The sequence below is a fragment of the Pseudophryne corroboree genome, chromosome 9 (assembly GCF_028390025.1).
Source record: "Pseudophryne corroboree isolate aPseCor3 chromosome 9, aPseCor3.hap2, whole genome shotgun sequence".
Taxonomy (NCBI): Eukaryota; Metazoa; Chordata; class Amphibia; order Anura; family Myobatrachidae; genus Pseudophryne; species Pseudophryne corroboree.
In genome coordinates this window covers 176666915-176679591 of record NC_086452.1, presented here as the reverse complement: position 1 = coordinate 176679591, position 12677 = coordinate 176666915, and the positions used below count along the sequence as shown (strand labels likewise).

Here is a 12677-nt window from a genome sequence, read left to right as displayed (position 1 = left end):
ATACTGATTCAATTATGAAATAATAGACTATACACACCTGGACATTAGAATAAAACACGTGGACACACATTTTAATCTTAAAATCACCTTTATTTCATTGCACTTTGTATGTTTTGTTTATGTCAACATTTTAACCTCTATGTTTCGCTTATACTCATGGTCATGTGTAAGTAATATACACCAGTTTTAAATAGATATCAATAAAAGTTAAATTTTATTAATATATAGGTAGATGTGATAACCAGATCTAGTCTTCCTTATGTGCACTGACAATATAGTTCTTTCCTTCTTTCTTTCCTGTATTTACGATAAACTGTAGTCGGTAGCACCCCCACTGTAGATGGTAATTACCACTAATTCAATAGGGGTTTGTGATGGAACAGATGTTCCAAATATAGATGAGATAAAGATAGTGTGTGTGCAGATACAATTTTTTGCTTATTATTTTAATGTGAAAGGTGTGTTTTTGTGTATGTATATATATATATATATATATATATATATATTAGTGATGTGCACCGGACATTTTTCGGGTTTTGGTTTTGGTTCCGCGTCCGTGTTTTGGATTCGGACGCGTTTTGGCAAAACCTCCCTGAAATTTTTTTGTCGGATTCGGGTGTGTTTTGGATTCGGGTGTTTTTTTACAAAAACCCTCAAAAACAGCTTAAATCATAGAATTTGGGGGTCATTTTGATCCCATTGTATTATTAACCTCAATAACCATAATTTCCACTCATTTCCAGTCTATTCTGAACACCTCACAATATTATTTTTAGTCCTAAAATTTTCACCGAGGTCGTTGGATGACTAAGCTAAGCGACCCAAGTGGCCGACACAAACACCTGGCACATCTAGGAGTGGCACTGCAGTGTCAGACAGGATGGCACTTCAAAAAATAGTCCTCAAACAGCACATGATGCAAAGAAAAAAAGAGGTGCACCAAGGTCGCTGGATGGCTAAGCTAAGCGACCGAAGTGGCCGACACAAACACCTGGCCCATCTGGGAGTGGCACTGCAGTGTCAGACAGGATGGCCGATTTTAAAAATAGTCCCCAAACAGCACATGATGCAAAGAAAAAAAGAGGTGCACCAAGGTCGCTGGATGGCTAAGCTAAGCGACCCAAGTGGCCGACACAAACACCTGGCACACCTAGGAGTGGCACTGCAGTTTTCTAGCAAGAGGATGAGTGCTTCCATCCTCATGTGAATCTGAACCACTAGCCATGAACATAGACCAGTGCCTCAGCCGTTCCTTGCCACTCCGTGTCGTAAATGGCATATTGGCAAGTTTACACTTCTCATCAGATGCTTTTAATTTTGATTTTTGGGTCATTTTACTGAACTTTTGTTTTTTTGGATTTTACATGCTCTCTACTATGACATTGGGCATCGGCCTTGGCAGACGACATTGATGGCATTTCATAGTCTCGGCCATGACTAGTGGCAGCAGCTTCAGCACGAGGTGGAAGTGGATCTTGATCTTTCCCTATTTTACCCTCCACATTTTTGTTCTCCATTTTTTAATATGTGGAATTATATGCCAGTAATATATCAATAGCAATGGCCTACTGTACCGTACTGCTATATATTATATACTGGTGGTCAGCAAAATTATGCACTGTCCTCCTACTATATATATACTGCGCAAAACTTAAATGCACCACAGGTATGGATGGATAGTATACTTGATGACACAGAGGTAGGTAGAGCAGTGGACTACTGTACCGTACTGCTATATATTATATACTGGTGGTCAGCAAAATGATGCACTGTCCTCCTACTATATATATACTGCGCAAAACTTAAATGCACCACAGGTATGGATGGATAGTATACTTGACGACACAGAGGTAGGTAGAGCAGTGGACTACTGTACCGTACTGCTATATATTATATACTGGTGGTCAGCAAAATTATGCACTGTCCTCCTACTATATATATACTGCGCAAAACTTAAATGCACCACAGGTATGGATGGATAGTATACTTGACGACACAGAGGTAGGTAGAGCAGTGGACTACTGTACCGTACTGATATAATACTGGTGGTCACTGGTCAGCAAAATTCTGCACTGTCCTCCTACTATATACTACAATGCAGCACAGATATGGAGCGTTTTTCAGGCAGAGAACATATATTCACTTCGGCACACTGAGCACAGATATTTGCAAGCACACTGAGCACAGATATTTGCAGCACACAGATATTTGCAGCACACTGAACACAATTGAGAGAACGCTGCACACGTCCTCTCCCTATCATCTCCAATGCATGAGTGAAAATGGCGGCGATGCGCAGCTCCTTATATAGAATACGAATCTCGCGAGAATCCGACAGCGGGATGATGACGTTCGGGCGCGCTCGGGTTAACCGAGCAACGCGGGAGGATCCGAGTCTGCCTCGGACCCGTGTAAAATGGGTGAAGTTCGGGGGGGGTTGGATTCCGAGGAACCGAACCCGCTCATCACTAATATATATATATATATATATACAGGAGTTGGTATGGTCGGCACTCCCTGGATAACAATGCAACTGCCCTGGTGCCTTCCTTTGTAGAAATGCAGAGAAAGAAATGTCCTTATAGAGAGGGGTATGCATCCATCCACTCCCAATAGTAAAGGAACAGGCGGCACTCCAAGGGTCTTGTAAAAACAAACTTGTATTCAAACTGCTAAATCAAATAAATGGCATATTGTGGCCAACGTTTCAGCGCCGCGCGGGGCGCTTTTTTCAAGGCAATATGCTGCAAGACACCTGCAGGTGTCTTGCAGCATATTGCCTTGAAAAAAGCGCCCTGCGCGGCGCTGAAACGTTGGCCACAATATGCCATTTATTTGATTTAGCATTTTGAATACAAGTTTGTTTTTACAAGACCCTTGGAGTGCCGCCTGTTCCTTTACTATTGGGAGTGGATGGATGCATACCCCTCTCTATAAGGACATTTCTTTCTCTCTCTCTCTCTCTCTCTCTCTATATATATATATATATATATATATATATGTGTGTTTGTGACATACATGTTTGCTACAGTGTGTGTATATATACACAGTATGTGTGTGTGGTATGTAGCTATGTGTGTGTGTTTGTGACATAGATATAGCTCTGTGTTTGTGATATACAATACATGTATATAGCTGTGTATATATATATATATACACACACACACACACACACACACACACACACACACACACACACACACACACACACACACACAGAGGAGTGCCAACATTAATGTGTGTATGCACTTGTGCATGTGTAGATGTAACCCCCCCTTCCCCCCCAGGAAAGATCCTGCGTTTTTCCCCTGTAGTGGGACCTTAAAAATAGATAGACACAACAAATACAGAGTGCGCTAAAACATTAAGGGGTACATTTACTAAGCAGTGATAAGAGCGGAGAAGTGAGCCAGTGGAGAAGTTGCCCATGGCAACCAATCAGCATTGAAGTAACATCTATAATTTCCATACTAGAAAATGATACAGAGCTGCTGATTGGTTGATGGGGAAATATCTCCACTGGCTCACTTCTCAGCTCTTATCACTACTTAGTAAATGTACCACTAAATACTGATTGAAATTTATTCAATTCCAGATCCGTAGATGAAACTTCTCTTGGATCTTTTCCGTTAGAGAATTCACAATTGTGGCCTACAGAGAAACCCTCTCACCAAAGAAATAATCACCCGGAAAAAAAATACAACAGTTTAGTAACAGATTTTAAAAATAGTTTTTTAATCCATAATCATACTTTAGCATGATATGACAGTAATAAAACAACAATACAATTCATTGGACAAACATCAAAGTGCTTGAGATGGTACAATAGAAAAATAAATTATAGGTAGGAGGATTTTCTATTGTACCATCTCAAGCACTTTGGTGTGTTTCCAATGAATTGCATTGTTAAAATCTTTTTAAAATCTGTTACTAAACTGTTGTATTTTTTGTCGGGTGATTATTTCTTTGGCGAGAGGGTTTCTCTGTAGGCCCCAATTGTGAATTCTCTAAGGGGAAAAGAATTCAAGAGAAGTTTCATCTACGAATCCGGAATGGAATAAATTTCAATCAGCATTTGATGTTTTAGCGCACTCTGTATATATATATATAATTACCCCGGTGTCCTGTGTCCAACACGGTCAGCCTGCCAATATGTACCATAGAAAGGGACGGCACTCAAAGGATTTTTCAGCAGTAATACTTATATTCCAAATCTTAAATTCAATGAGACATCATTACGTTTCGGTGCATGCAAGCACCTTCATCAGGTTGACTCTCAGCATACAAAATGTGACAAACCACATATAAAAGTAACTTACCCCATAAATACACATACAAAGTGATCATCTTCCCCACATGTGTGATACCAGGGCTTCCGGCTGGCGCTGCGGGACGCACTGCAGTGACGTCACCACGTTGCCTGGCAACTCTCCCGGCCGACGGGGCGCACCTGCATGATCTCGTCCCGTGTCCATAGCAATCCGCTCAGTGTGCAGGCTTGTTGTCAGGGACGCAGCCGCGTCTCCCTGACAACTGCTGTTATCACTGCCGGCGCTGCTCGTACAAGTCACCTGGTATCTGAAAACAAATAGAAAAACATAAACAAACATCATACATTTAAAAACAGTATCAACATCTGTAAAAAAAAACATGTATCATAATAGCATACAATAATCTTTAAATGTGTAAGCAACTTCTGCCTTCACTTATACGAACCTGCACAACCACAGATACATTGCCATAATTATTACACATGAGTGCTACTACACACACCACACACCGGTACACTAAATACACTAAATAATGCAGCCAAGAGGCACTAAAAATTCCGTTAGATTCCATTAGATTCACATTAGTCTATTCCAACAAATATTTTCATTTAGGCCATGTGGGGCAACGGTGTCTAATCTGACTATCAATTTGGCCTCAAGTATTAGCAATTGTTAATTCCTGTCCCCACCTTGCCAACTTTCGGGTAGATGGTCTATTATCATATATTTCACACTCGCCATACTGTGTCCACTGGCTGCAAAATGTTTGGCCACTGGTTGCTCACTATCTCCAGTAGTGATGGCAGCTCTAATGGCTGACCGATGTCGAGTAGCCCATTCTTTAAATGATCTTACCCACATAATACTGTCCGCATGGGCACCGTATGATATATATAACATACGCAGTGGTGCACGTGACTGCATGACGAATGGGGATGTATTTTCTACTATGCGGGTGTCTGAATGATGAGTCTGTGTCCATATGGCTGCAAGTTGCACAGTGGATACGCCTGTAGCATCCTTTCCTCCGAGTTGTCATAGTCGATATAGAAGGTTTATCATTAAAATTCGTAATATCTGTATGCATGACAAGATTCTTGATATTCTTTCCTCGTCGGAAACTGGCCATCGGTGTTTGTGTCTTGACTATGGGCCATAGTGCCTTGGTAGCTCTTTGTGTGACATTGATACTGGTTGTATAATTTGTAGCCCAAATGACACGATCGGCTTTATCACGCTTCCTGGCTCCTGATATTTTCTTTTCGACTGATATTTCCCTTTCGAAAACCTGTTGACTTTTTGACCTGTCGGCATTTTAAATGTAAGTATTTTGATTGTGTCGACGTTTTAAATGTCTTTTTTTTTACCATGTCAGTATTTTGACCTTGTCAGTATTTTGGCTGTCGAGATTTTGATTGTAGGTAAATCATATTGATCCCATGAACAGGGGTGACTAAGCAGTGTCATGCGGTCAGGGTAGGTAGGGAAAGCAGATCCTCACCTGTCACACTCCAGTATACTCCAGGGTTTTGACTACAAAAATGATTATAATAAAACAAAGATGATATTTATAACTTATTATATCACCTTTATATTATTACGTATGATACAATCATCTTTGTATTATTCTAATATTGAACACGTGTTTAACCCGGCTCACGACCAGGGTTGAAAAACCTGGTCACTCGACCCGGCATTTCAACCCTTGCACCTTTCAGACCACACATGAACACGGGTTATGCGCGTTCATGTGCCAATAACCCGTGTTCAGAGGTGGCGGACTGAAAGGGGTATAAGATCCCTGCTGATCTGAACACACAATAAAAAAGAGATCATGGGATTTATGTAATAGCTTCGGATTTCATGAATCAGCCTTAGAACTGGTTGCCGCTTTAAATTTAGTTGCAATCTTACCAAAGCCCTGCAGCTTCTGTGAAATCAGAAAGCTATTACATAAACCACCATGTCACACATTTAGAAAGTAAATTACTTTATTTACAGATTAGACTAAGAAGTCCAAATAGAAAAGAAAGTACAAAATTATTTTTCTTTCTTTATATTTAAATGGGGAAAAACCTCATTCACACAGCCACACTAATCAATGCCAAAGGTTACATGCCATTTGCTTGTTGGCTGCTTTTGGTTTTCTGCACAGTTCAGGGACTCCAGACTTTGATCGTTTACTGCATTCACTTGTAGTGTGTAATTTGTTTTTTAATGATCAATAGGCTTATGGACTCTTTTATTTAATTTACAATTTTTTCAATTGTGTATTTGTCGATAATGTCTTGCTTTTTTTTGCATAATGCTGGTTAAAGCAAAACAAAAAAGCAAGCAACTGGACAAAACCATGCTGCACTGCAGGAGGGTCAAAATGCTCTGTTCCTGGTCTTCCATCTTAATGTGTGATTGCTGTTACGTGTGTTGAATTAGTTCATTGATGAGAAAGGTATTTCAACACAGGTGACAGCATTCGTAGATTAAAAGGAAAGTCCAGGAGAAGAGCATTTTGTCCCTCCTGGAGTGGGTCATGTTGGGAGGTATGGTAACATGCAGAGAGGGTTAGATTCAGGTCCGCCATCAGGGGGGCAGTGGGGGCACAACTGTCCTGAGCCCAGCCACTCTGACAGAGAGTGGAGGGCCAGGGCCACATGCCGCCCGCCGCCGCCAACCACCACCCGCTACTGAGAGGGCCCCCACTCTAAGTATTGAAAATGTCCCTCCGAAAATTGTTGCTGCCTCAGAAGAGACAGTTATTTTAAATACTAGCGGAGGCGGCTGACATTTTGGCGAGGGACATTTTCAAAAGGTTGAAGGGGGCAGGTGCAAACAGCACCCCACGCTGCAAACGCAGACCCATGGTGGAGGCGGTGACTGGGGGTGTTCCCGTGACAATAAGCAAAACCCCTGACAATGAGCAGAACCACTAAGAGCAGGCACTGTTGCATAGGGCATTTTTGTTCCAGCTACAAACTTACATGCTGTTTCTGCCTTGCTTCCATATGCGAATCAGGCACAATGTGCAAAAGTCATGTAGATCTCTGGTAATAAAATTGTGGTGGCAATTCAAAAACCAATCCAGGCTGTCTAGTGCTGATGCGATCTAATGATTTGGAGGAAGAGATGAGGCACACTGTCCATTTTAAATTACTTTCTTCATTTTACACATGGTACTGTAGATAAACACAATGAGTCTGCAGATGCATCTCTCAGCCAAACTGGTGCCATTAACAATATAATGGGCCTATTTATTAATCTACTTCTGCTAATAGTGCTTTTATAGAGCCGTTTTCAAAGGATTCACTTCTTGATAGAATGGTCTCCTACTATAGCCAATTTCCCTGCGAAAACCTTTTAATAAATTGCAAACTATCAGAATCATACTGTTTCAAAAACAATTTCTTCGGCCAGATATAATGACCAGCTCCTTGATCAATATATATATATATATATATATATATGTGTATATATATATATATATATATATATACCTATCTCTAGCTGCATAGCAAACAAATGGAGGCTCAATGGGGTGATTCATTCATGCAGTGGTCGTAGCCCTAGTCTCAACCTTCACTGTGATTCTCTAAGGCAAAATTATTCCAAGTTGTACATATGGATTCAGTTTGTTTTACTGGTGTACGGGATTCCGGCTGTCAATATCCCGACAGCGGCATCCCGCCTGCCAGAATGCCAGCAGTGGGGCAAGCGCTAAGAGACCTCTTCTGGACACCCATGAGTGGGAAACTGGGAATAGCGCTGGTGGCATTGTCGGCTGTCGGTATCCTGACCACCAGGATCCCGACAGACGGCAAATTAAATGCATCCCGTACATATATGTTTTCATGTACTTCTAACACATAACTTAGTATAATAGACATTAAATAGAACCTGACAGCATTCTCTAACATGTACGGCAGGATGTAATGCCGCCCGAGTCCTGCTGCCGAATTCGGACGTTTTTTAAAGGGGTAATCACTTACAAGACAAAACCATGCCTTGTAACTGATTGGCCTTTTTCAAAAAATGTTTGAGCTCGTCCGCCATCCTGCATGGCCGCCAGACTCGGGCGGCATTACATCTTGCCGATATTACCTATTCTAATAAATCTCAGACACTGTATACAACTATTACATACAGTATGTAGCCACCGTATCCAATGTATGCAACCGAAACATGGAGTAAACAGGTTCACCTACTATAAAGTAACTAGCTGATGTGATAGTGATGTGTGCTAAGTACATGGCATTGGCTTGCTGTTAAATAATATATTCTGTATAATTTTCAAAATATGACAGGTACAGTATCTGTCATTCTGTTCTCAAAATAATATTTAATTCACTAATTTCAGTATGGGCGTATTCAGCGGTTGTACCAGGCGGCAGATGTTTTCCTTATTCAAATCATTGAGACAAATTCTTTTGTTGGAATGGTCAAGTTTTCAAGTACTGCTTCAGTCAGTTCACAATTAGTCCAAATAAGAAGTGATGTAGAACGCAAGCAGCTGAAAGGTCTACTTCCAACAACAGCAAGTGGAGGAACACATATATGTGCAGGGATCCTGGCTGGTATTCAGGTAATTTATATGTATTGTTATAGGTATAAAAAAAATGTATACAAACAAATACCCCTTACAGACCGCCAGCTTGTAACCCGGGTTATGGCACATGAGCGCGCATAGCCTGTGTTGCTGGAAAGGACCATGTTGTCGGAAAGGACCATGGGAAATATCCCAGGTCGAGCGAACCAATATTTCAATCCTGGTCGCTGTGCAGGTTAATGTGACAAGTTTCCCGTTCATACTATATGGACGGGCGGCGCTTGGAGATCATCTGATCTCCAAGCATCACCCCTGCATGCGTCACCACTGACGTTACCAACCCGGCAATATGCCGAGCTGCTGACAGCGGTGTGAAAGATGCTCAGGCGGGTCGCACCCGGGAAGCACCCGTGTATGTCTCCCGGGTGCTACCCACCTGTTGCAGTCTAAAAGGGGTATAAATGTTCATCATGCATATTGAATGAATGAACCATGCATATTCAATAGCGTTGTGCGGCGGACACTTTTTGGGTTTTGGGTTTTGGTTTTGGATCTGGATCTCCGCTCATGTTCTGGATCTGGATTGGTTTTTCCAAAACCACCCTCTTGGGTTTTGGATCTGGATGATTTTTGGAAAAAAAAAACAAAAAACATTAAAAAAACAGCAAAAATCTCAGAATTTGGGGGTAATTTTGATCCTATGGTATTATTAACCTCAATAACATTCATTTACACTAATTTCCAGTCTATTCTGAACACCTCACAATATTGTTTTTAGGCCAAAAGGTTGCACCGAGGTCGCTGGATGACTAAGCTAAGCAACAGTGCCGTAACTAGCCATTTTAGCGCTGTGTGCAAGAAACGACAGTGGCGCCCCCCCCCATGTAAGACAGGGGCAGTGCGCGCCGCAGGCGCGTGAAAAATTTATAGGGGCGTGGCTTCACGGGGAAGGGGCGTGGCCACAAAATAACAGCAATTCATACTACGGTGCACAGTAGTCTACATTATTCAAATTACGCTGCACAGTAGCGCCACTACACCAGGTAGAGCTTCTTTTATACATTACAGCAGACAGCGTCCCCCTTTTTACACATTGCGGCAGCCAGTCCCCCTCTTTACACATTGCGGCAGCCAGGCCCCCTCTTTACACATTGCGGCAGCCAGGCACCCTTTTTACACATTGCGGCAGCCTGACCCCTTTTTATACATTGTGGCAGCCAGTCCCCCTTTTTACACATTGCGGCAGCCAGGACCCCATTTTACACATTGCGCAAGCCAGGACCCCATTTTACACATTGCGGCAGCCAGGACCCCCCCTTTTTACACATTACGGCAGCCAGTCCCCCTCTTTACACATTGCGGCAGCCAGGCCCCCTCTTTACACATTGCGGCAGCCAGGCACCCTTTTTACACATTGCGGCAGCCAGACCCCCTTTTTATACATTGTGGCAGCCAGTCCCCCTTTTTACACATTGCGGCAGCCAGTCCCCCTTTTTACACATTGCGGCAGCCAGGCCCCCTTTTTACACATTGCGGCAGCCAGTCCCCCTTTTTACACATTGCGGCAGCCAGTCCCCCTTTTTACACATTGCGGCAGCCAGGCCCCCTTTTTACACATTGCGGCAGCCAGGACCTCATTTTACACATTGCGGCAGCCAGGCCCCCTTTTTACACATTGCGGCAGCCAGACCCCCTTTTTATACATTGCGGTAGCCAGGACCCCTTTTTACACATTGCGGCAGCCAGTCCCCCTTTTTACACATTGCGGCAGCCAGGCCCCCTTTTTACACATTGCGGCAACCAGTCCCCCTTTTTACACATTGCGGCAGCCAGTCCCCCTTTTTACACATTGCGGCAGCCAGTCCCCCTTTTTACACATTGCGGCAGCCAGGCCCCCTTTTTACACATTGCGGCAACCAGACCCCCTTTTTATACATTGCGGCAGCCAGGACCCCTTTTTACACATTGCGGCAGACGGTGTCCCCCTGAGAGAGAGAGAGAGAGAGAGAGAGAGAGAGAAAGGGAGAGAGAAAGAGAAAGAGAGAGAGAGAGAGAGAGAGAGAGAGAGAGAGAGAGACATACTTACCTTCTCCCCGCTGACAGGCTCCTCGTGCAGCTCCCTCTCGGTGCAGGCTGTGTGAGGTGAGAAGGAGGAGGAGGGAGGGGGAGCAGGGAGCCGCAGCAGCGCTATTTGATTGGTAGTAAGCGCCGCTGCAGCATCCCCCTCTCCTTCTGTATTGGTTGCCTGGCGCTGCTGTGGATGCTGGGGTGAAGGAACCGCATCCCAGCATCCATAGCAGCACCGGGCAGCCAATACAGAAGGAGAGGGGGATGCTGCAGCGGCGCTTACTACCAATCAAATAGCGCTGCTGCGGCTCACTGCTCCCCCTCCCTCCTCCTCCTTGAACCCGGCGCTGGTCTCTCTCCTCCAGCGCGGCGCACACAGAGGCGGCATGTAATGAGTCAATTTGACTCATTACATGCCGCTGGCCGTTGCGCCCCCAGGGTAACTGCGCTGTGTGCCAAGTCCCCTTGGCACACACGTAGTTACGGCCCTGCTAAGCAACACAAGTGGGCGGCACAAACACCTGGCCCATCTAGGAGTGGCACAGCAGTGGCAGATAGGATGGCAGTTTTAAAAACCTGGCCCCAAAGAGCACATAATGCAAAGAAAAAAAATAAGCGGTGCAAGATGGAATTGTCCTTGCGCTCTTCCACCCACCCTTATGTTGTATAAACAGGACATGCACCCTTTAACAAACCAATCATTTCAGAGACAGGGTCTGCCACACGACTGTGGCTGAAATGATTGGTTTGTTTGGGCCCGACAAAAAAAGAAACCAAAAAGAAGCAATGAATGTCTCCTTGCACAAACTGGCTCTACAGAGGCAAGATGTCATCTTCATCCTCATCCTCCGATTCATCACCCCTTTCAGTGTGTACATCCTCCTCCTCACAGGGTATTAATTCGCCCCCACTCAAATCCACCATCAAAGGTCCATGTGTACTTTCTGGAGGCAATTGCTGGTAAATGTCTTCCTGGAGGAATTTATAATAAGAATTTACTTACCGATAATTCTATTTCTCGGAGTCCGTAGTGGATGCTGGGGTTCCTGAAAGGACCATGGGGAATAGCGGCTCCGCAGGAGACAGGGCACAAAAAAGTAAAGCTTTAGGATCAGGTGGTGTGCACTGGCTCCTCCCCCTATGACCCTCCTCCAAGCCTCAGTTAGGATACTGTGCCCGGACGAGCGTACACAATAAGGAAGGATTTTGAATCCCGGGTAAGACTCATACCAGCCACACCAATCACACTGTACAACCTGTGATCTGAACCCAGTTAACAGTATGATAACAGCGGAGCCTCTGAAAAGATGGCTCACAACAATAATAACCCGATTTTTGTAACTATGTACAAGTAATGCAGATAATCCGCACTTGGGATGGGCGCCCAGCATCCACTACGGACTCCGAGAAATAGAATTATCGGTAAGTAAATTCTTATTTTCTCTATCGTCCTAGTGGATGCTGGGGTTCCTGAAAGGACCATGGGGATTATACCAAAGCTCCCAAACGGGCGGGAGAGTGCGGATGACTCTGCAGCACCGAATGAGAGAACTCCAGGTCCTCCTTAGCCAGGGTATCAAATTTGTAGGATTTTACAAACGTGTTTGCCCCTGACTAAATAGCCGCTCGGCAAAGTTGTAAAGCCGAGACCCCTCGGGCAGCTGCCCAAGATGAGCCCACCTTCCTTGTGGAATGGGCATTTACATATTTTGGCTGTGGCAGGCCTGCCACAGAATGTGCAAGCTGAATTGTATTACACATCCAACTAGCAATAGTCTGCTTAGAAGCAAGAGCACCCA

General features: G+C 44.0%; 1 protein-coding gene across 1 annotated transcript in view; it reads left to right on the top strand.

Annotated features, from left to right (window-relative positions):
• The window catches only part of CLCA4 (chloride channel accessory 4), a 162574-nt gene that overhangs the window by 56345 nt on the left and 93552 nt on the right, over window positions 1-12677 (top strand). The window contains exon 7 of the mRNA XM_063941503.1: window positions 8623-8847. Within this exon, the coding sequence (XP_063797573.1) occupies window positions 8623-8847 (225 nt within the window). The remainder of the gene's footprint in view (window positions 1-8622; window positions 8848-12677) is intronic.